The sequence below is a fragment of the Epinephelus fuscoguttatus genome, linkage group LG16 (assembly GCF_011397635.1).
Source record: "Epinephelus fuscoguttatus linkage group LG16, E.fuscoguttatus.final_Chr_v1".
Lineage (NCBI taxonomy): Eukaryota > Metazoa > Chordata > Actinopteri > Perciformes > Serranidae > Epinephelus > Epinephelus fuscoguttatus.
The window spans coordinates 6,383,194-6,407,977 of NC_064767.1; the positions used below are offsets into that span (position 1 = coordinate 6,383,194).

Below are 24,784 nucleotides of genomic sequence, written 5' to 3' on the forward strand. Positions count from 1 at the left end.
TGTTTAAAGTGGAGTTGCATTGCTATGCTCACTGATGGTTTTATTAGGTATGTCATAATAACAGGCTCCTTTTATTTTTTCCTTTAGTAGAGATACACACAGTTATTTAACAAGGCACGCTGTTGGAGGTTGTTTCACTTTATCAAAATCCAAAACCACATCAGTCCAACATACAGTAATATACAGAGCAATGCAAGAATGGAATTTACTTCCAAATCATATCACACAAAGAAATAATATATGTGAAGTATGATGTGTTATTTAGTGAATTATGTTCTGTAGTGTGAATGTATGTTTTGTATTGTCGCTATGTAACTGTGGAGACCCCAGGAAGAAAAGCTGCTGCACTGCACATGCTAACGGGGATCTTAATAAACAAACAAACAGCACTGTGCAATTTCAACGTACCCTCATATAACAGTGTGTGATATCCAACGAAAATGCACACCCAACACAACAGTTCATATTATATCCTACAAATTAGCACTTCACGAATGACGTCACGTCCTTAATGTAAAGTTACAAAATTAAGGTAAAGATGGAGGTTAAGTTGGGAACTGCCCATTGGTCCAACAGCCCATTGGTTCGACAGCCCATTGTTCCGTCCATATTAAACCCACTGATCCGAAGTCTGTTCCGAAATCATCATGATGCTCTGTGGTTAAGGTCTGGTTAGTTTTAGGCACAAAAACCACTTGGTTAGGGTCAGGAAAAGATCATGGTGTGGGTTAAAATGAAAAAGAAAGTGACAAACACTTAAGCTGTGAGCCTGCTCCGCCTCAAGCCTTTCCCAGCTGACCCAGAGCCGTTCAGCACCACGGACAGTCGGACTAATGGGATGTCGAATCAATGGGCTGTCGGAACAATGACATGGACCCGGTTAAGTTTAGGCAAGTAAAGTTACTGAGGTCAGGTTTAGGAAACAAAACATGTTGAGAACGAACTTTAAAATGACTCAACACTTAATCAACCTTCACGTGACCTGTTCACCGCCCCAGCCTGCCTACTTGCAGGGACCACTTGGGACCACTTCTTAACTCCCATCAGGGTGTTAGTCACGTGATTGCAGCCTTCCAAAATATGTAATGCACGAATTACTGGCTCATGATCAATTGGGTTAGGCATGAATTTAGGTGCATTACTTTTGTAGGAAAATGTACAAATAGTCCAGCCTGAGAATTTTCGTGATGAAGTGATGAAGATATAGAACGCACACTGGGACTTAGAACTGTGATACTGCCATGGCCAAAAAATATGATTGGGTCTTTCAAGCTCCACTTGTTAGAAAGGTCCTTACATTACAGTAAGAAGGAGGTGCTTGCACAGTCCAGTGGTCATGACAGCAAAGGCTTAATACCCCCTTTGTGTTTCAGTGACCTGCGATGACCCCTGAGCAGGCCAAGCAGAAGCACCGTGAACAGGCTTTCATTGGAAGAGAGAATGTGTAGGAAGGAAGGAGAGAAAGAAAAAAAGATATATACCAGCAAAAACAATAGCCCCAGTCTCTTAAATATATTCAGTATGTAAATGGGCCAATAGAGCCATCCGAGTAATAGAGGAAAGGACCGTGAACAGCCAAGAGAGCATGCTTACTGTAGCACGGCAGACCTGCATAAATACAGGTTTTATCCACCATCAGCAGTCTGCGCGCCGTCACATGAAAAGGCTAATGCTCAGGGCTGCGAGGCAGTCATTGGAGAATCCCATGCCTCTCTGTCTGCGTCCTCTGAGCTCTCCTCGCACTTGTTATGTCATTCCCCTCGTTCATACGTTCCCGTCAATATCAGCTGCTCTTGGCACAGAGACGATATGCAGAGCAGAACCTGTATCGGACCCCATGTTACGAATCCACACTGGTTTTCCCGTAGCCCAGTCTGGGTATTTATGGGGACGATCACAATGTGTAATTTACTTAAATATTATTGTCCATGACAGACAAATCCAGCCATCATGCCTGTGAAACAAACCCCTGCTGACTGAGTACAGTATAAAGACAGTGAGACAGTAGACGAAGAAAGGTAAAGCTTGAGAAAATCATTATCCAGTGTAAGACAAACATGGTGAGATATTGAATCCTTCAGAATAATGTGGTTCAATAAATAATACAAAATAAGATGGCAGGTGTGCAAACAGAATGTAAATAACTACAATCTGAAACTTTCCATTTCCCTGCAGAAAAATGTTAGACCATGACGCCGGGCCTAAAACTGAAACTCATTTGTGCTGGATGAAATGAGAGTTTGGAGGGTCTGTAACAGCTACAAATTAGTAATTACTAACTATATTAATTGCACATGTAATCATGAGTCCTTAAGCTTGTGGAAATTATCTTTACTTTTTCATTTTCACTATGTTTTTCTGTAGCTTTCATTTTCAAGCAGCACTGAGCTGCACTCAGGTTCATGATATTTGATCTCTCTGGAGGCTGCAAATCTTCACAGAACTTGAAACCTTATTGATCTGAAATCACATTATGCTTAGCTGTGATTAAGGTTCTAACTATCAATAGAGTGTATGCCTCTGTGATGGTTTATTTGTGTAGCAGTCGGCCAAAACTGACCTTTAAACTCCTTTACCATCAGTCATCCGCATTCTGCCGCGATGTCAGCCTTGAACCAATTCCAATGTGCTGCCACTAAACATTAAATTTTACTGCCCTCAAACTAGAAGCCACGGTTTAATTCATAATTGTACAAATGCAACACGATTTAATAAACCTTAACTTAATATCTGCAACAGACCTTGACAGTGTCAGTGCCTGCCAGCAGTCTGACTCGTCCATATGTCCAAAACAATAGATAAAAATCCTTGAATGACTCACAAACCTGGCACGGCTGAATAAGGCTATGAAATAACATATCCTAATAATGGCTGGATGGAGAATGAATAATTATTTTTGAGATTTCTCGATGCGTAAGACATTATTTCTTCTTTTTTGGATGGTTTTCAAGAGTGTCATACCCAACTGAACTGTTAGACTGTGAGCCAAAAAGTGAGGGTTGAGATCACAAACTGATGTCAGTCACTCTGCCACGTGCATTTTTGTGTCCTTTATTTCTGTTTATATGTCACGTACCCCACCATGCAGACTTAAGCCTTCTCACCAGGGCTCAGAGTCAACGTGCCTGAGAGACATGCTGTCAAAATGCCACCTCAGCCTGTTGCCAGACTTTAGTCACCTCTGTTTATGTATTCATGTGAGTATCTGTGTCTGTGCTGTCACTGACTATCTGAATGTGCTGTGATTTTTGTGTGCTTAATGGGGTCAGTTCACCCAAAATTACATAAAACTTTTTTTGTCTTTGTGGTATCTGGCTATGAAAAAAGTTTAAGGGTTTTTTTGTTTTTTAGGTTTTTTTTGTTTTTTTTTTTGGCCTATTTGAGATATCTCCCAGGTAGCCAAAATGACCTGGCCCAGCATTGGTCCAAACTCAGGGTGGGCGACATGGCCCTTAAATAATATCATGATATTTCAGGGTATTTTTGCAATAACAATATTCTTGATGATATAACAAATTAGTAAAAAAAATAAATAAATAAATAAATGTATTATTAATTTAAGAAAATAGAATTTCAACAAAATAAGTGATATAATTTTACAGTTTGCCTCCAAATATTCAGTAAAATCTCAACAAAAATGATCTCTAATTTCTTTAGTTTGTGAAGTGAGATTCAGATTCTGTATAATATATTAATAGTTCAACTAAAAAAATCTACCACAAATTACACATGTAAATAGCTCCCAAATACAAAAAATGTCCCCTGGGATCTATATATATAAATCAACAGGTGATTTCCTTCTTTTAGTAAAACTAGTCCATACCCATTGGTAGCTTTGTCACCTTCTACCTATGCCAATCCTCAATGTGCAGTTTCACATAGATTGACCACGTCAGTGAGTAGAAAAACGTGGGACAGACAGAATGACTGACTGACAGAATGACACACTGACAGTTTCCGTGATTATGTACAGCATACCATACCATGACTTAGTCATACCAAACATTAGAAACAACAACACTGGTCCACAGGGGGAGCCACAGCGATCGGTCGCATTTTAGCCATTTTGAAGCATTTTTCTGTTGTTATAGCGCCACCCAGTTGCCAATTAGAGTTAAATTTCTCCAGTCACCTTGAGGCGTCCTGTTCTACATATCTACCAAGTTTAGTAAAAATCCATATGGTGGTTAGGCCTAGATAAGAAATGAGCTCTCTAGCGCCCCCATTTTGTTTGATGGGGTCAATAATGGAGGGGTCCCCTCAGATTATGTGTGGTCATATGCCTACAAAGTTGCGTGGTGATGGGTGAAACCCTTGAGATGTCATACACCTTTATGTGATGAGCCACGCCCTCCGCAATATTCATTGCCTTATAGAAGCTCAGTTTTAGGAAGTTTTCCAACTTTTGCCAAGAGGGAACTTTAGATATTGCTCCCTAGATTATGTTCACCCAGTTTCATGCAGATCGCTCAAATTTCCTAGGAAGAGATCCATTTGAAGTGTTTTTCAAATTATTCAAAATGGCGGAAAATATATATATAACTAGAAGTTATGGGTTCTTGAGGCAAATCTGTTCCCCATGAGGAGAGGCATCTCTGTGCAAAGTTTCATGTCTCTACGACATTAAGGGCATGAGATATGCCCATTCAAAGTTTGCGATTTCAATCGGTTACTATAGCGCCCCCCTTTGGCCAATTGATGTAATATTGCTTCATTGCCATCCTCCCATGACCCTCTACCACTGTGCCAAATTTCACATGGATTGACCAAGTCAGTGAGGAGAAAAAACGTGGAACAGACACACAGGCACACACAGAGTTTTGGTCATTATAAGATAGTAAGATCCAAATGATTGAGCTGTTATTTTTTTACACTTGGACCTTTATGCTCTGCCATGTCTCCTCTAATCATCACGCTGTAACCTGTGACAGGCTGTTATGATACCACAACTATCACACATTCACATATATGGGTTTTTTTGTTGAGCCGCGAGCGTCACGTAGGTTTACATTACCAAAGGTTTATGACAATCATTTGACAACGGAAACGCTGTGCTGCTTCCAGAGGAGTCTGAGAAGTCCAGGGCTGTTGATAACATATTCAAGACCCCACAGTTTATTCCACACTACTGAAGCTGCTCCTCTTTTTGGAACTGTCGCAGAGTCTGCAATAATTTAGTTCTCAGCCATGCTTGTTGTTGCCGTGCGTAACAGTATGATGTCAGTATGTCAACAAGTCGAAATACCGTTAGTATCACAATATGAATTTTTCATATGATATTAAAAATTTAACGGTATTATCGTGAACAAGATGATATGGCACACCCTTAGCCCAAACTCTGCATGACGTAGGAAATAAATTGGGTTGCATCGGTTGCCTGACTCAGCTGAGACTCAGGATGAATGATGCTCCAGAATCGGGCCAAAGAAACTGGCCTGATTCCAGCTGCTGACACTGCCATCATAGGGCTGTGATCTCCTCTACCAGCCCAATTCAATTACCGCCAAACAACAAACTGCAAACAAACAGCAAGCAAGAAAGAGTGAGGTCCTTAGGTGATCCTGCGCATGGATATTGTTGCTTTGTTCTTTGAGCAAAGAAATGTCCATTTATTTCCCGTAAATTTCCATGGCAACAGAAATCCAGGACACAGATATTTTAAAATCTGGACAAATCAAACTGAAAATATCTGCAAGATGGCTCTTTGCTCGACGTTTGGTTAAACTGACCCTTTAGAAGAGAGCTGGTGTGAAAGTAACACTTTTCTGATGAGCATCACTTTAGAAGATAACGGTAAAGACAGAAACTAATTTTCATTGTAAACAACAACTCACATGTGTGCTCTTTGAATACCAGGTGATGTTTTGCCAAATGTGGAATAACGCTTGACTCTTAACAGACAGTTGGGACAAAAGTTACACATAGGTACGTCAAAAGTAACACAAAGCAATGAATATAAATTGTTTGTATTATTTTGATTCAGTGAAAATGTGTCACAATGTTAATTTGTTAATGCAAACATATTATTTCCTTTATTTTAGTAAAAAAAAAAAAGTTATTTATTAATTCATAACAAATTAGTACATTTCATTCTTAATGTCAATTTTCAGTTTCATCAAATGTTTTACAACGTACTGTTAAGGAAAATGTAACAGTATAACAATGATTCAAATTCAGGCAACTTTATTGATCTCAAGAAAGGCAATTCATTTATAGCATACCCAGTGCGCTCACACACCAGGTAAAGTAGTTATCTTTCAGAGGCGACCGATCAACATATATGCATCATTACAAGGAAACAACAAGCGCCATTTTATTTGCTTTATTACTAACATTAATTTCTCTTTTTTTATTCGTTGTCACAGCTGTGACAGATGTAGTGCTCTGCACCCTCAGTACATGTCACGCAGGACCAGTGGAGACAAAAGACACAGTGCACCCACACTTCCCCAGGCAAGGATGAGCTGAATGTCTCCCCATGCACAAGACATTTCTCATCCTTGTCCTGGGAGACTGTAGGTGCAGTGCTTTGATGAGAGTAGAGCCTTCTCGAAATGCTCATTGTTAGTGTAGAGGGATGAAAGTAACAGATGTTTCTTTCAACAATGGCTCCCGACAGTTAAACCTAAATTGCTTCTACAGTATACTGAAAATCTCTGACTTGGCAAACTTCGAGGTGTGTGTGGTACTAAATAATCTTTGAAATGATCATTAATATGACACATGAAACAACACACACAACTGGTCATTAAAACAATTACCACTTAAGTGAATTTGTGAGTAAAAGTTAATTTAAGTGAGTAAAACACACAAGTATAGAGGTTTGAGGTATCCATGAGATTTTTTGTGGTTCTGGTTAGTGTTGCTGGCATAGTTAGGCATTTTAGGCTCATATGGGTTTGCAGAAAATCTGCGCATTACTTCTGTATCGAGACTCCCCCTAACAGAGTTTGGCATATGGATGAAAGTAGCTCTTGCTTATCAGTGATATATGGATCAGACATAGTCAAGGATCAGCCCATGTGTTGTTTCATCACTTTCGTAAGTACCGTTTTTATGTGTCTGGGTATTATATCAAGCAATATGAGTCATAAATAGCACACTAAAGGCAATAGAGGCTAAAGGCTTTAATCTTTATTGGATATAAGGCAAGGCTATTTCAACACTTACTCCATCACTTATTGATTTCTCTCTTCCCAGCCGGCTCACCTGTATGGAAACATGACTGCTGTAAACGCACTCTGAATGTATATAATCGCAAGAGTACAAAGATGTGGCAGCAACACCTCTGTAATGCTGCTGCTGCTGCTACCAACTTGAGTGTAAAATATTAATCATATTGTTCGATAATGTTACTGTAAATAAACGAGCAGCAGGGCTCCGCGGGGCAGAACCGGAGGTTTGAAGTGGAAATAAATAGAAGATGTGACCTCACGGCCCCACAGATGGAACATGAACATGCTTTCCCTCTCTCGAGCCGTATGATTTATTCACATCAAGAGAGTGTGTTTGTGCATACAGTAGGTGTGTCCAAACAAGGACGTGGGAGGGAGGCTGCTTGACCTTGGCAACGTATTTATGATTGGCCTCACACCAAGCATGCTGCATGCATATATAACATGCAAGTCTGACTGTAAGTGATAAACTGAACTTCTGAACTCTTAAGTTTCTTTACCCGTGTGTATGGAAGTGAATTAACACATACATGTGTGTGTGTGCCTACTTTTGACAGTGTCATTCAGATCAGCTTTGCAAGGCTAGATGAAGTCATCCCAAGTTATTCAGTCCTTGGCTATCTTCAGTCTAAATCCACCGTCACCCTTTCTTTTGAAAAACCTGTTTCCATCACCTTCTGTAGCACCTTTTCCACTTCAGCTAACCATAAAAACACTTTTGTGAAGTACTATTTTTTTTTTTCTTTTTCAGGCGCAAATGAAAATTGCACTTAAAAACATGTGAATGAAAACTTTGTATCTTTACTCCGCTCCTCTAATCCTTTCTTCCATCACCTTCCCCCCTTACATTAGAGCACCACTCTGATAGAAGTCACTCAGTAACAGAAGTCATAATTTGTAATTGGCCTTCAGATCCGCACATATAAGAGCATTCTGATCTAACACAGCTATCAGCAGGCTGCATCATTTGTTGATGCCTTCCTGTTACAAATCATTGTTACAAAAGACATTTTCCGGTCTGGTATATGAAGGTTAAGGTTTAGTAGGGTTCAGGCTAGGGCTGCCCCCCGACTCAGAATATTCCTAGTCAACCAATAGTCATCATTTAGGGCCATTAGTCGACTAGTCGCCAGGATGTTTATGATATTAATGTGATGATTAAATGATATATTTTGGTGGTTTGAGTTGAAGGTGTGAGAAAGAATAGTGTCAGTAACATTGTTAACACTGTGCTACATTACAGAGAAATACAAACCGTACTAATGAACCTTCATTAATATAGGCCTATATTTTATCTCCAAGTGCACGTCACACACTGAGCGAGCCGCCTGTTAATGACGCTGTGGGCTAATGGGCATGTAGCTACTTCCATGTTTCAGATGATACGTCATGTTTGTAGTCGACCAATGAAGATGAGTTTACATATCACCTTGGGTTCGTCCTTCACCTTCTCAAAATGATCCCACACTTTGGATTTCCTGCCCGACATGTTATTAACTAGCCTGTGGAATAACCGCAGGTACCAGCCCTGGAAATTAGGGGCAGTACACATGCTGTATCTTTATCCACCTTGAAAATGTGAGGTCGGATGCTGGGCGCTACTCTTGTGCCTTTTTTGTGCCAGCTTTCAAGGGGCAGGTTGCTTCTCAGATTGCTAAGCAACCTTAACAAGCATCGTATAGCCTATTTACAAGCACTCCTGACTGCAGAGCTGATCTTCTTCCAGGCGCTGTTTATAAGTGTGTAGGTCTGTCGTCCATGGGACAGATGTAAAGCTCTGGGTAGCCCTGCACTAACATGATCAACTCTTCCGTATTTACCAGACGGAATATTCACAGTAGAAGGGAAAGATATCTGTCAGCTGTGATTGGTTTGTAATGTGACTCCTGTCTGACTGCTGAGCATAGCCACTTTCTGTGTTTGTCCTTTAAAATTAAATTCCCACATGGTCCAATCATATAAGTTTTGATTTACTTTGACGAGGTGCAGCTCCTGATAGAGTTTCACATGTTCTTGTGTTTTGTTTTGTTTTGGTTTTTTTGTTTGTTTGTTTGTTTTTTTGTGACTAAGCAACCAATGAAATCTTGTTGACTAATCTGATTGACTAACGTTTGGTCGACTATTCGGGGGCACCATTAGTTTAGGCACAAATTCAACTTGGTGAAGGTTACAGAAAGATTGTTAAGAAACCTTCTTGCTTTTGGTCAGGGATCAGTTCAAGTCACAGTTATAGTTAAATGTATATTGACTGTTGGTGGGAAACACAAAGCAAACGGCAGACTGCTTTAAAGAGGCCTTGAAGGTAGAAGAGGAATGTAGTTTTGGGGTGTTTTTACTGAAACAACTGCTGCTGTTATATTTCCTGGGAGGGCAGTCTGCTCCGATCCACTGAATCATTATCAGCTCTGTTATTGTTATCAGACAAATAGGATGTCAGCCAGACATGTCCAATCCACATTGAGCACTCTTTATTTGTGACTATCAGGTTTAAATTCTAACAACACAGCATTATAAAGCCTCCTAGAAACCCACAGACGAAACAGTTTGCAAAAATGAATGGCTCTTCTTATAGATTCAATCACAATGTTTACTTACAGTAACTTCCAGGTAGAAAGCACGACTGTCACATGTATATAAAATCAAATGGCGCTGAGCAGACGCTGCCTCAGCTGGTGAGTTTTTAGTCATCCACAAAAAGGCCCACCGAAAAAAATCTATCAATTTAAGTGTACACTATATTTAGAATATTTCCACCGCTTTGCCTTGTTGTCAGACAGACCTTTCTGATGAGGAGTTGAGGCTGTTATATCAAAGCCACCTGACTCCATTGATAAAAACAGTGATTTTCCATAACAGAACACAAGAATTGGTGATCGACCGCAGCCTCATTGGCAAGTATTTAAGGTAAAGCGCAGCAAATATTCAAATGTAGAGTACACCTACACTAAAATAGAAGCTAAATTACATTTTGCTTTGGTGCATAAACATAACATGGGTCGACCAGAGTGTTTAACCATTGTAGTGACAGCTCGCAGAAGTGATTATTGTTGTTGGTGTGACTTCATGGTGATTCGATCTACAGGTAAAGGGGGACTCTGCACATTTTACACATAAAGGTCAGTTTACTTGTCACTTCTCAACAGTTGTAGAATTTGATGAATAAATCTTAACTAAAGCTTCATTTACTCGCTTTTCCCACACGTCCTTATACCAAAACAACAGAGTAGGTCATGAAACGGTCACTACGTGGTTAGGTGAAGAAACCAGATCATGATTTCCTGTGAAAATATGTTCCATAAAATTTAAACATGCAGTCCTTTTTACTAGCCCGCTGTGGCCACACATTCTGACAAATAACGGCCTGTCTAGTTGCAAAGCAGCTCTTTTTTTTTTTTCGTAGAAGTTCTTCGTATGTATAAAACCAGGGTGTTGGCTACCTCAAATGATGTGTCCGTTCCTCAGTTACCTTCTAAGTTATTCATATTCCTTGAGTCTGTAAGGGGTCCTCGGATCAAAAGAATTTAAGAGGTTTTTCATAAAAATTAATTCAAGTTGTGAGTATTGTTTTAACAGGATAAAGAGGTGTTGTGTCGGTATGCCGGGTGCCGTAATCCTCGAGTGCCGTAACTCTTCTCTTTGTGATGTGCTGTCTGTCAGAGCTAGATTAAATGAATGATTCATTATCGATATATTATCTGAAGCCTATTCATACTGGTTTAAATAAACAGTTTGATTGGCCTGTCCCAAATATAAGCCTGTTGATTAATTAAAGTATGTTTGCTATGTTGACTTTTGGTTTCACACAGGACACCAACAGTTGTCCCCAGGGTGAAAGTCCTGTGTATGTTTTAGCCATCCACCAGCTCATCCAACTCCCTGTTTGGACTCTGTAGCACTTTATACTACATCTCCTGACTTCCTCCTTTGCTCCAATTATGATAACTACAGCCACTAAAGGTCACCACTTACTTAATGGAGATATGGGCTGTAATAAGCTGCTTGCACCGATGACCTATATGGCTGTTTTTTGGCTGAGGGCGGGCTGTGTTTTTAACAAAGCTATTAACTCATTGCCATGGAGATTGCTTAGTACCCATGTGACCTATGTATCGTGTTGAACTGAGAAAGCAAATGTTACCTGTGTTATCCATTGATGACGACTGAGAAATTATGTTTAAAAGCTTTAGAAAAAGTGAGTAAATGGAGCTCAAGTTAAGATAATTCCACCAAACCACAATTTCTAAGCACAGACTTGAACTTGATGCATCATAGTTGTACTGTATATTGTGGCTTGTGTGGCTGGCGAGAGCCTCTTTAGGTCTAAGAAATTAACCCTGGTGGGTATCTCAGCTTGGGCTTGGAGTCTAAAAAACCTTGGGGCATGAAGTTTGGAGGAAGTAGGAACTTATCAGGCGGGAAAGGTCTAATGAATAGATGTTCGAGGTTGCAGTACAAGAAGTGTTTTCAGAGCTTGAGCTAAATTAAAATTTAGGATATCTTGACCTCTTCTGCTTCAGTTTTGACCTTTTTATTCTTCTGACTCATGTGAGTGCCCAAACTTTATGGAAGTGCAGTATTAAACTGCTATAGTACTCCTTTAAGGAGTGATCAGTTTCTCAGTGAGGTATACAGATGTTAATTTAATAAAGTAAGATGTAAAATACCATACAGTAAAAATAGTAAAATCTAATCACTCCTGCATAATCGATAGAGGGAGCTATGTTTCAATCCACACCTTCATCAGATGTTTATTTAATCAAAAAAGGTTAAAAAGGCAGCAGTGTCGCATCAGTATCAACTAATACTTTGTATTTACTCAAAAAATATGTATCAGGAGAGAAAACAGGCTGCAGCACCCATATCTCATTCCTCCTCATCTTGTTCCATCCTCTCTTGTTTATATTTTCCCATCCCTCGCTCTGTCCTTCTCTCCCGTTCTGTCTGTCTGTCTGTCTCTCTGCCTTCCCTGCAGCCGACCTCAGTGCGCTCCCGTAGGACAGCCCCTAGCTCCCTCTAATGATATAATTATAGCCAATGAGCCAATGTGATGACTCAGGCTGATTAGCGGCATCAAAACAACGCTGGCCCCAAACATAACTTAGACATAGACGTAGGGAGAGAAATAGGGGCACGGACGAGAGGAAAACATGCACTAACAACGCACTAATAGACCTTGTGACATCCGTTATTTCATGGATTATGTATGACATACTGCATGTATGCTGGGTTATGCAATATCGGTGTGGGCATTAGTAGCTTAAAGCTTGTGCTGAGAGATCCTGGTTTGAATTCCCAGACAGGCTTGAAAATCTTGGTGTGCTTGTGAATTAGTAACACTCTCCCACGTTGACTGCTGTCAGGATGCCCTTGAGCAAGACGCAGTGGCTGCAGTTGTGTTGCTCTGTAGCTGAAAAGGTTGTGGTTGTACTCTGCAGCTCTCAGCAGTGATTTTCCAAGCCCACGCACCGAGGAAGCAGCTGTAAAGAACTTTATCTTTTTTGTACTGAAGTGGCCATTCAAACCCATCTGCAGTAAAAATTTGTCTCAATCACCTCAATATAAAACCCCAACACCTTGTGTCATCTTCGTGCTTTTCCAAGGTCTGAGCCTCGCTAAATAAAACTTGATTGATCGCCTATTAATGTATCTGAAGGCAACTATGATTTACTTGTTCGCAGCAAACAAGACAGCTTCCATTTTTCTCCACTAATGGCGTCCGTCCACGCCATAACTCTTCTTGTCTCCATGTATTCAAGCTCCATTACATGTGGCATCCATTTCAAAGGCAGTCGGTGTCTATTGGAGCATTACTCGATGTTGTAGAGCTGACACAATGAGCTGACAGGCGGTGCAGTAACTAAGAATAGCAGGTGTTGCTGAAGAATTGGAAATAGGTGTTTGTGTATTGTTAATGTGTTTCGAGTTGTTATTTTATTTTAATTTGGTTTATTTATCGCAAAAGTAATTACACTTATACAGGAAAGAATCTGCAAGGCAGATAGAAAAAAGCTCCAGAGAGCTGTTGCACCGCTACTGGCTGTTTGATGATTTGAAATGGCTGTTTGGGCGCTGTAAACAACGATGTTTGAAATTAAAAGTGGGTAAGTACAAATCTCAAAACCGTGTTTAATTCTGTGTTATGGTGAGATTTTTCTGTACAGTATTAATTTAGTATTAGCTCCGTCTCTGTGAATATTGACTGTGGGATCTCGGCAGATATACACACATTTATGCATATTCACACGGATTTCTCCTCCTCCTTTTCTTCCCTTTCTTCTTTGTCTCTCAGACGTGATTGACTTTATTTCCAGTGTGTTGTTCAAACATTAATGTGACGTCTTCCTCTGTTTTGTGTCCCTGCAGAGAGCAAAGAAGTGTACAAGAGACAAGTGCTGTCAATCACATCCATCGCTATGGCGATCAGCCTCCTGGGAACCCTGTGCATGGCCCTCTACTGCCGCAACAAGTGAGAGGACAACCACACAAAAACACACATATAAATGTACATTAAAGAAAAAAAATTGTTATATGTAAATTAACAGTTTCATGCGCAGCTCTTTCTGATCTTCAGGGCCCAGTTGTTAAAAATGTAATCAGGATCAGAATGACCCAGATTTGGAAACCCCATGTTTTGCTATCTAGGATCAGCTTATCCATCTTACTGTTGTGCTGGATTTTCAAAGCAACATTGGATTGAGTCACCCTGATCCAGATACAAACTTTTCATGGTTACCAAATCCAGATAACATGTGCTCTAAATGGGACTACATGTCACAGTTTAGGTAAACAACAAACATCCTGCAATTACCACTTACCATCATAAGTGCTGCCATTCAACCAAGTCTCACTCCAAAGTAGTCGACTATCGGTACTTGAGCAATGACTTCCAGCATCTGACACCTATGAAAAAAGCCATCCTTTCACGTTGGCAACGATAAGCGGCCGGTTGGCATCAGTGTGCTTGGCAGTACCAGGGGAGCACATGGCCAGACAACAACGTTTGTTAAGGGGTCAAAAAGTCTGAGTAGAGTTGGTGGAAGGGTCCAACAACCACCAACTTTCCCCCAGGAGAATGGTGTTTGCTTCCCATATAAATGTAGAGCCAAACCATGTTTCTTCTTTCTAAACCTAACCATGTCCTTTTGTGGCCTAAACCTAACCACGTGTGTGTGCGTTAGCTAAGCGTGAACACGTGCATTTGTTGTTGAAGGTAAAAAGTGTCAATTTGTGGTGTTATAACGACATTGTGCTTTTATTTTGAAAGAGACTGTATGAAAACCGTCCTGTGAAAACTGAAGTTTATCTGGAAAACACACAATGCATGTAACAAGTTGACATGACATCACAGAACGTCAACAACAAACATACCCAGGGCACCTTGCACGTCATTTGTCGACGTTGAAAGTCCATGACTAAGCTTCGATATGTGACGAGGTCGGAGTGAGCATGTGTTGGAGAAAGAGAACAAAAAAACGAAACCAAGATCTTCAAGATTGTAACTTAAAGCCTTTTAGTAAAAAAAAAGGATGTTGTCTCCAAAGTAGCTGTTAATATCAAACAAAAATATTCTGTAGATAGTCTAAAGTCTACTTTTTTTTACTTTCTCACCATAACTGTTTGACAGTCACATGCAAAATAGAAATAAATGTTTTTTTGTTCAGTTTGTTCCTGAAATCCACCCTGAATTCACCCTTCTGATGGGATCAGGGTCATCCTGATTTTTCCGGATCAAAGGTATCCCAATCCTACAAAGAAGTTTCAAACAACACATAATGAAGGTTTGATCCAGATCAAAACCAAAACTGGATTACATGATCTAATCCTCTTTCAGAATCCCTTTTTCTTTTCAACAACCCATTTTCAGTTTTCAATCTGATAGCCGAAATCCAATCAGATTACTTCTGAACAACCAGCCCATTTTTATCCCAACTTACCACATATCACCAATTGGTCAGTGTCGTTCATATCTACATATCACACGCTTGGTATCCTCCTGTATTGGTTGTGGACTTCTTTTTTTTTTTTTTTTTTTTTATATACATTATTAATCCCCGAGGGGAAATTCAATTTTTCACTCTGTTGTCAATTACACACAGGTCCGAACACACACATGCACAAACTGGACCTATACATGCACTAAGTGGAGAGATGTCAGAGTGGGCTGCCCATGACAGGCGCTCTGAGCGGTTGGGGGGTTCGGTGCCTTGCTCAGGGGCACCTCGGCAGTGCCCAGGAGGTGAACTGGCACCTCTCCAGCTACCAGTCCACGCTCCATATTTCTGGTCCAGACGGGGACCCTCCGGTTCCCAACCCAAGTCCCTATGGACTGAGCTACTGCCGCCCCAAGGACAGCGTGTCAAGTTATGCCTGTTAAATGCATTGTGTCTTTTCTAAATACACTTCCTGTTTTCACTGGAAGTGTTCAGTTCCTGCTCATTAGATGCATGCAGTCTTTTTCCAAATAAACTTGCAACGTCAGTAAAACACCTTGTATTTATGTATTTCCATGTGCAACAAACTTACGTGGTTAGATTCAGAGAAAAATGACATGCTTTGGTGCTACAGTCTTACGGGAAGATAACAGTGGGCTCCCGGGTGAAAGTCCAGGGTTTGTTGAACACAACACCCCTCCCCATCCTATTGGGACTTGCCAGCTTGGTTTATTGCATTGTAACCGGTTGCATTTCAAACTGCTGCCATCCAGCAGCGTATCATACTGCCACAACAAGTGCCATCCGGCCAGCTGAATGTGCATCATAACACTGTGAAAAGTTACATCCAGCCACATTACAAACTGGTGGCGCCTGGCAGCAGGTGGCTTTGGATGTTGATGTCTGACACTAAAATCACTGACAAGGCGGCACTATCTGATGATTTTAGATTGATAACTGGCTGAAAAAACTGAGCCTTGGATATAGTGAACTGAATTGAAGTTCCAGTTTCATGCAGTTTACAGTAGCTGGCCATCATTCTTACTGATAATAATGACATTGTGCTTTCCACGTTAATTGCTTAGGGAAATGCGGTTTATCACTACAACAAAATCAATCAGACAAGTACAGTAAAATGTGTTTTCCAAATGTCGCACTGCAGCTGTGTGCACACACTTGTGCAACAAGGAATTACTACAGGCATCACAGGTGTTGTTTATGTGTCACAGAGATGAATGGTTTGGGTTGGGGCTATGTTTGGGTGTAGGTTAGGGGAGACACAAATTGATATGCAAACAGACTTTGACACAATAACGGCAAGGCACACACACAAACACAAAGTTCACAGACTGTAATTGGACGTTTTCACCAAACTCTTAGATGGAATCCATTTTTCCAGCAATGCACAAATGTGACATATGGAATTTTCTCATGAATGTGTTGGCAGGTAAATTAGCTGCAGTGACATGTAATTTCATCCCAACCATCGGTTTCCTTGCTTTCATTTGAACTCACAGTTGCTCCAGTGATTTTCAAACTTTCAAACTTTCTTTGACGATAATATTTATGGTCAAGTCTGCCATAAGTCCTGAAGTAAGCAAAGTGTTACAGTATTTGGTCATGAGCCCAGTTGGATGTGGGCAGTCAAAATGCCCAAGGAGACATTTTGTTAATTTAGTGAAGGCCAATGGAACATGTTGAGGCATCAAACATCTTGAACAAAATCCCAGGCTGGGTATTTGCAACAATTTGTAAATCTCATTATGTGCACACACATATTCATAGGCTATTATAACCCAAAGGTCATTCATGTGGCTCATGCTCCCTCCCTCTTCTTTCTGTCCTTCTCTCCCTATCTGCGTATTTCTGCAGTGCATGCCCTGTGTTTGCATGTTAATTGGCATATGAATGGCTTACATCAACTCCAGGCTGTAAGAACTTTGCATAGGCATCCTGTTGAGATATATTCTCAACAGGACGGGTCAAACATCCGGTATGTAACGGCAGTCTGTTATTCAGGGTGAATGGACCGTGGAACAGGCTGTGATAGATAGCACTGTAATTCCATAGGCTTCCCTCTGTAATATACTGATGTGAGTGAGTGAGCAGCCTGACAACAAGATAATCGGATAAAGGCATGATGGACAGGCACTTTCAATGAATCCGTAATTGAGTCAGGAAACGAGCTTGTTCAATGGAGAAGATGTATACAGATCAGGAGGAAGTGTTCATGCAAATCTGAGTGACCTGAACGATAAAGTCAAAGGTTTTTTCACACTGAGAAAGAAAGAGTTGGATAAAAATACAACTAAGTGGGAGACAAATGATTCTTCAACTCATGCTGTCGTCATTGCTCTTTAAAGGGCAGCGTATCGTGCAGTGTGAATGTATTTAAAGAGTGACACATTTTCTCCTTTTTGTCTCTCCAGCGACACTCAAAATGAGGTTAAAGTGCCCGCTTTAAGTGTGTTTTAGGGAGTTAATATCCATGGTTGGTGACTCATCTCTGATTTTATACATAGTCTTGCAAATTTTAGGATACAGCAGCAAGACAATGACTTTAAACATGCAGACAAGGCAACCAACAAGTTTAAGGTCAAACAAATAAATGTTCTTGACTGTCCAAGTCTGCTAACTTTCACCAGACTAACACCAGACTGAAGCCAAAGACATAGCCAACCATCAACAGAAAAGATACAAAGAGTCTGTAGTTTACATAAACTTACCCAGTGTCAACAAGTTAAAAGTCTATGGTAACTTCTCTAATTACAAACTGCAACCAACTTTACTCCCTGTAAGAGCTGAAATGTGGTAACCAGATTTTTTGGTGTTTCTATTGAGTGATCTTAATTCAACCTTGTCACCAGAGAGACGGTCAATATTTAAAGATTCAGCAAAACCCAGAATTATCTCCAGTGCCAACAATTTGAAAATTCTGGCTCCCGCGATAACTGCCTGTGTCAATTACTATGATTAAAGTGAGATTGTGATTTTGAATTAATCATTAAATGTAATAAATCATGGGCAGGCAACTACCACACTTGGTTAAGATAAGAATATGAATGTTGTCTAGTGTTCTGTGACAGATGGTGAGCTGCAGTCTGCGTGAAACTTCACCACACAGCCATTTACTGCCCCGACCTCTACACCAGAAAGAGAGAATTATTCACTATGGAAATAACTCCTAAGGATATGCAACTGCTTAGACTTAAATCATAAGAGAGTATCCTTTTTGAGGACAAACGGGGCATCCGTGTAGTTTAGGCATTAAGAGGCCAACAGAAAAAAATAACGTAAAGGTATAATAGCATGATTAGTCATATACTTTACTCTGATTAAAAAGGGGTAACAAATGCGTATTAACATTTTTGAGCAACATGACCTGTAAGACTGCGAGATTTCTGTCAAATATGAAGTGGTACGAAGTATGTCTCTTAAAGAAGCAACAGACAGCATTTTTGCCTATATATATCATTATGAAAATAATGTGGGTTGCACAGGGTAGTATACACAGTAAAATCAGCGTTTACACAGGTTACTTAGTGACTTTGCAATAAGCTTCTGCCACCGGGGACGAATTTTCGCGGAAAAAATCTGCTTTACGGCAGGAAATGCGTCATGTATTGCCAAACTGGTTGGTCAGCCAATCAGGGACTGGAGCTGGTCCTTATGAAGAACTGGCCAGGGCATGAGATAGTTGAGTCATGAGCACAATGGCAGACAGACAAAGTTTGGAGATAAGTGAAAAACGGCCTCCCAAAAGAAAACGAGCTCCTCTGTATGAGGAGGCGAGGATGCACAAAAAGGAGAGTGATAAATGAAGAGGAAAAACAAGAGTAAACCTCAGTCAGGCGTTCAAGAGATGGAGGGAGCTCCGTGACCAAAGAGGCTTCAGAACCCATGTCCAGCTAGCTTTCTTTCTAATGGATCAGTAAGTAACACGGCTAAATGTTAGCTAGCCGAGAGAGGACTGGACTGTACTGGCTGCTAGTTCATTCCTAGCTGGCCAGCATCGCAAATCACCACAACCAGGGAGCGGGTAGCGAGTGTTGGTCGGCTGACATCCTCATTGCCATTCTACGGCAGCCCTCGGACAGTGATTACCCCCACCCCCCCTCCACCGCCGCCGCAGCCACAGCTACTGGGCACCTCTCCGACCGGGAGAAGTGGAGTAAGATCCTCTCCTCCACTCCCGTTTGTCTGGTGAACGCCTCTCCTCTGTCAACACACTCTGCCAGCAGTTTAATAATATTGATGCCAGTTGTAACATTTGAATGTTTTAGTAGTGAGTGAGTGTGTGTGTGTGTGTGTGTGTGTGAATGTATAGTGAGCCGGTGACTTGAAAAATAACTCCGCTGTGCGTCGGGGTTCCATTCCCCTGTCGGGAGTTATTTTTCAACAGTCACTATACATTATCCCTTACATGTCTACTGTTGTTTGAACTGATACTGTGCATATTGGTATCATTTACTGTGAGTTGTTTGTACTGGTACTGTGCATTCTGCTATAATTATTTGCATTACTATTTGTTTTTTTCTTCAGATAAATCTGACAATTGTTGCTCGGTCTCTTTACTCATTTATTTAGTAGAGTGTCCACACACTTTCTCATTCTACATACACATAGAGATATACTGGTGGCTTTACAGCCTACATTTTATTGATTATCTCTGATCCCCACGGTCAATTTGGTCTTTGCAACAGTGCGAGCAACACCGCTGATGCTAGGTGGCGCCAAGCTAAAAAAAACCCTGAATCCTATCTGTTGCCTCTTTAAGCTACATCTTCACTAATATGTTTTTGTTTTACACGCATATCTACTGCTACGTTTATGCCACACTACGCCAGCTTTTTGGAACCCCTAAAATGGAGACCTTTGAAAGTGCTGGTGACCCACTTTTAGTTTGAAAACTCCGGGGTTGAATTTGAGTCTGGATGGGCGGAAATGGAGACATTTGAAAACGATGACACAGACACCCACGTTCACTTCCTGTTCATGTGTCAAGTCGAAACATTTTAGCTAGGTCTCCAAACCTTTAGTGATTTTGTCCCTCTTGTGTGCGTACTCCTTTCCCATTATTATGGCTTCCTCCAGCGATGGATAATTTCCCCAGTGCCACTCTATTATGTCGCTGTATATACTTTTCAGCGACTCCCAATCTGTTTAGCACTGCTTTGACCACCTTATACTCATGTGTTACTTTCAGTTGCAATTCCACCTCTCCATCAATACAAGCAAAGAAAGTGCTTGTATTGTGTATGTAAATGGTCATGTAACATGCATTTTCAGGCATGGTAGTATTGGCAGAGATTATTTTTGAAACAGTACTGAGAGGCTTGTTTAAAACACTGTTAAAATAAAAAGTATTAGTGTGGATGTGCCCTTAGACCCATTCATAATAATACACAAGTTCCCTTAATCAAAAGAAGCCTGAGTTCTAGCTACAGGTAACAAAAGGTTGGTGATGTTTGAGGTTACTGACATCATTCAGACAACTCTGATTTCATTTTCCTGCAGCAAAATCATATGCTTCTATCATAAGAGCCGTTTGCATTCAAATAAACAACTAGATTGTGCTAAGGCTTTAGAAGAGATATCAAGTAAATGCTTTTCCAAAAGCAGTATGTACCAAATGTCACAGTCTTCTTCTAAGGAAATATAATTAAAGTGCCGTAGAGGTGGAGAGCATAGGAGCGTTCAATGAGGCTGTTTGTAAACACTGGATTACATTGCTGTCATTCAGCAGAGAATCTCAAAGACCGGAACTTTAAAGGCTTCATCGGCACAATCTGATAATGGGCTTACCTTGGCATCAACAGAATGAAGTCGTGATAAAAGGGTTTAGTGCAGGAAATGTGAATGCACAAACATGGGTAACTGGTGTTGGACTAATTAAAAACATGTACTGTGCTGTTCACTGGTCAGAAAAACAAAGCAGAGGAGCTTCTTTCAGATGAATGGGAGACATCTGAATACAACCCTCAATTATCTCTTGACCTCTTGTCATGCGTCAGGTCTGCGTCTGCTAAAGATTGGGGTCAAACTAATTAGTTTTCCTGTCGATGATTTCATTCCTTCAGTGTCTTGGCAACAAATATCACAAAGCATTCTGCTTGAACCAGTTTAATAAAAACACATCTGAGAAACGAGGAGCCCAGACTCAAAACATCTTAACAGAATTTATTAAATGGAGTCAAGAAACATCATATAAGCTGTATTTTTTTCTGTGTCTTTTTTATTACTGCTCAGGGAGGACAGAGTGAGAGGTATAGATAGACGGCTTCTTTGGTCAATAGCTCACTTTCTTCTTCTCTTGTCCTTGAGGGCATGAGGCTGGTAGAATGCAATTCTCCTTGGCCTCTGACTCATTTTTAAAAGTATGTTCGTGGATGAGTCTGAAAAACTGGGGTGGGGGGAGGGACAGATGCTTCGCAGTGTCCTTCAGAAGAGTGATATATAATGGGTATTTAGAAAAGTAAAGTAGGATAAAAGCCTTTACATTTAGTCTCTGGTCTTAATTATATACAATTTAGAACATTAAAAACAAAGTTAAATGCTTTATTGTGTAACGTGTCCCCGATGCTTTTCTTATACTGTAACGACTGTAAACTGTACATTTGAAGCTTCTGGAAACGATTGGGATCACTGTTTTTGTTTATTTTTTATTTAACCTTTAGTTGACCAGGAAGTCCCATTGAGATTGAAAATCTCTTTTACAACACAGACCTGACCAAGGTAGCAGCCAATCAAAACACATTTATAATGCAACAAATACAACATATAATACACAAATCCACAATAAAACAACAGCTATTCAAACATAGTGGCCTCTCAAGGAAAACAAGCACATCTGTATCACTACATTCTATATGATGCCCGTGAATTCATCAGTGGATATAAGTGTTTCTTATTTTAGATATTTTTGAAGATTGTTCCATGTCCATGGTGCAGAGTAGGAGAATGCAGTTTTCCCTAGGTCTGTTAAAACCCAGGGTACATTGAAAAGCGACCACTTAGAGGAGGGTAGCTGGTAGCCACCGGAGCTGACACACAGAAGGGTGTAGAGGTTGGCCGGAAGTTTTTCCAGTATTGCTTTACAAATAAAAAATATACCAGTGCTGTTGTCTGCAAGTGGTCATTGACATCCAAACCACCAAATCATAAAGAATGCAGTGATGAGTAAGTGACTTTGCATTTGTAAGAAAACCTAGAGATGCACGGTACACTGAATCAAGCTATGTTAAATGGAGGAGGTTGTACAATATACAATATGTCACCGTAATCAATTACAGACCAAAAAAAAAGCTTCCACGAGTTTTTGAAAGTAAAACAAGACTTATTTCCAAAATAAAAGCCAATCTTTGCTCCTAACTAGAATAGCAATATGTAGCCTACATGAAATGAAAGCTTGTCATCCATCCATATATCTAAGTACTTGTATGAAGACACTCTTTCAGTGGATTTACCATCAGAAGTGAAGATGCTGAAATCATCAAACAACTGTGGGCGAGCTTTAAGAAGACCATAAATTTTGGTGTCCTGAGCATTTAAAATCAATTCTAAACTCAACAGAGTGGTTTTTAATGACTGAAATGTAGTCTGAAGGTTTTGCACCACCTGTATTATGGGGGGAGTGTGTGTGTAAATTACAGTATCATCTGCATATAAATGTGTTTTTTGCTTGAATGTCTTTTCCGAAATCATAATGGAGCCAACTGGCCAGGGACAGGTGACCTAAACATGGTCACATCTATGGCTGCAATTAAAAACTACACATGTTAAATGTGTCGTCCAAGAGAAGGCTGCAAGAGTGATATGCCATCATGACCTACTGTGTATTTAACAAACAGGGTGATAGTTTAAAAATGCCTTACGTAGCTACAGGGTTAGATGGACAGCCTGATTAGGACTTACAGTCCATACTTAAATATTTCGTTCAAGTTCGTTGACCATTTTCAGAAAAATTCCAACCTGGTTTTAGCTTCCCTTCATGTTCTCTACTGTTCTGTGAAGGTGAGCCCAAGCTGATCTTAAAGTACATCTGTAATATTGTAGATCTGCATCATTCCTGCCTGAAACAAAGGCACTGCAACTGTCCCAAGGTTTCTGTTTTGAATTAATAAGAGCAATATTATAGATTAGTTACAGGTGGGATTTGGTGGGGATGTTGACTGCAGAATATAATTATGACACTGATGAACTCAAGGCTTGTTTTACTAGAAGTAATTTGTGGAGCCTAATGTGATGCTGAAGAGGGATGGATGATGCCTCTTAAGTGAACGCCACTGAGGAAGGTTAAAGACTTTGTCTTAGCAACTCAAAGCTAGAGTTACCTGCAACAGCACATGATGATTAAGTAATTATTGACACTATAATCTTAATGATTGGGATGAAAACCTGCACAAGACTCACAGTAATTTAGCTGGCAGTGGGCAAAGCACTCCTGAAATAATTTACACTTGTGAATCATCCTTTTTTTTCCCCCTTTCTCTTCAGGAGGCGCAGAGAGAAGCTCCAGGCCCACCTGAAGGAGAGCCGCAGTTTGAAAAACTACACTGCAAATGCCCATAATGCCCTGGATGCAAAGATGAGGACCCCTAACACCAACCTGCAAATGCATGAGGTAACTACTGCTGTTTTTGCCTTTGTTTATCTTGACGGTCTTTCAACATGTTGATCTTTTATAGTCAGTGGATGATTTGAGGGGGGACAAGGGGGGATACCATTCTGCTTATTAGCAAAATGTCCAAAATACATGTCAACCTGCCATCCATCTGTCCTGGGTCCAGATCCAGATGCCATCCTATCTGGACCCGGACCTACAACTGATACTGTACAAGTGGTTATGTTAGTGTAGTATGAATCACAAACTCAACACAGTGCGGTTTTACTCTCACTGGAACAAGTTGCCTTGCAAAAAAAAGTGCAAGTATTTCTGCTATTTTTACTTTCTTTCGCAATGTCATTGCAAAACCAAACTCCAAAAACATTGCAACTATCACTGCAATTTTGTTTTTTAGAATAGCTGCAGTGAAGTCAAGCATTTTAGGCAGCAGCAGTCTCAAAAAGAGCCTGTGAAATCCTGGAGCGACTGGCTGTATTAGCTGACCAGGAGATTATCTCTCATAATACTACCTAGCAAATCAAATCTGTGCATTCCAATTAGCATCGCAACTTGAGTGAGCTATACACACATACAAACAGATGAGTTGAGTTGAGGTTAGAGGCAACAGTCGGAGACATAAGTAAGGCAGAGAAAGGTTTCACATGGCATGTTCCAAAGAGAGAAAAGTAAAAAGCAAAACGGCTTTGAATCAAGAATGGACGACCTCTTCCATGTTCACTCTTCCCACGGGGAGTTCAAAACCAGTACGTCTCATCATATGTTCTGAGACCGTGGTAATTATTAAAAATGGCAATGTTAAGTGCCACCACAAAGAAAAGCAGAGAGCATTATTTGAACAAACATACCCACTCAAATCTGAACTGAGCATGCATACACCTAAAATCAGTAATGTCCTACTGTTCCATTTCCCTTAAGATTGGCTGTATTAACTAATGTTAAGGTGACAGCATAGCTTGGATGACATTAACTTGAACCTGTTGTAGTTAATAATCAGAAAGAGTAAAAAGATTAAGACTTGTTTTATTTCAAAGACCATATTCAGTTGCTTCAGC

General features: G+C 40.4%; 1 protein-coding gene across 1 annotated transcript in view; it reads left to right on the top strand.

The window, feature by feature from the left end:
• Nucleotides 1-24,784, top strand: part of LOC125903352 (pro-neuregulin-3, membrane-bound isoform) — a 551,607-nt gene that overhangs the window by 497,064 nt on the left and 29,759 nt on the right. Inside the window, exons 5-6 of the mRNA XM_049600226.1 lie at nucleotides 13,539-13,641; nucleotides 23,603-23,729. Coding sequence (XP_049456183.1) covers nucleotides 13,539-13,641; nucleotides 23,603-23,729 — 230 coding nt within the window. The remainder of the gene's footprint in view (nucleotides 1-13,538; nucleotides 13,642-23,602; nucleotides 23,730-24,784) is intronic.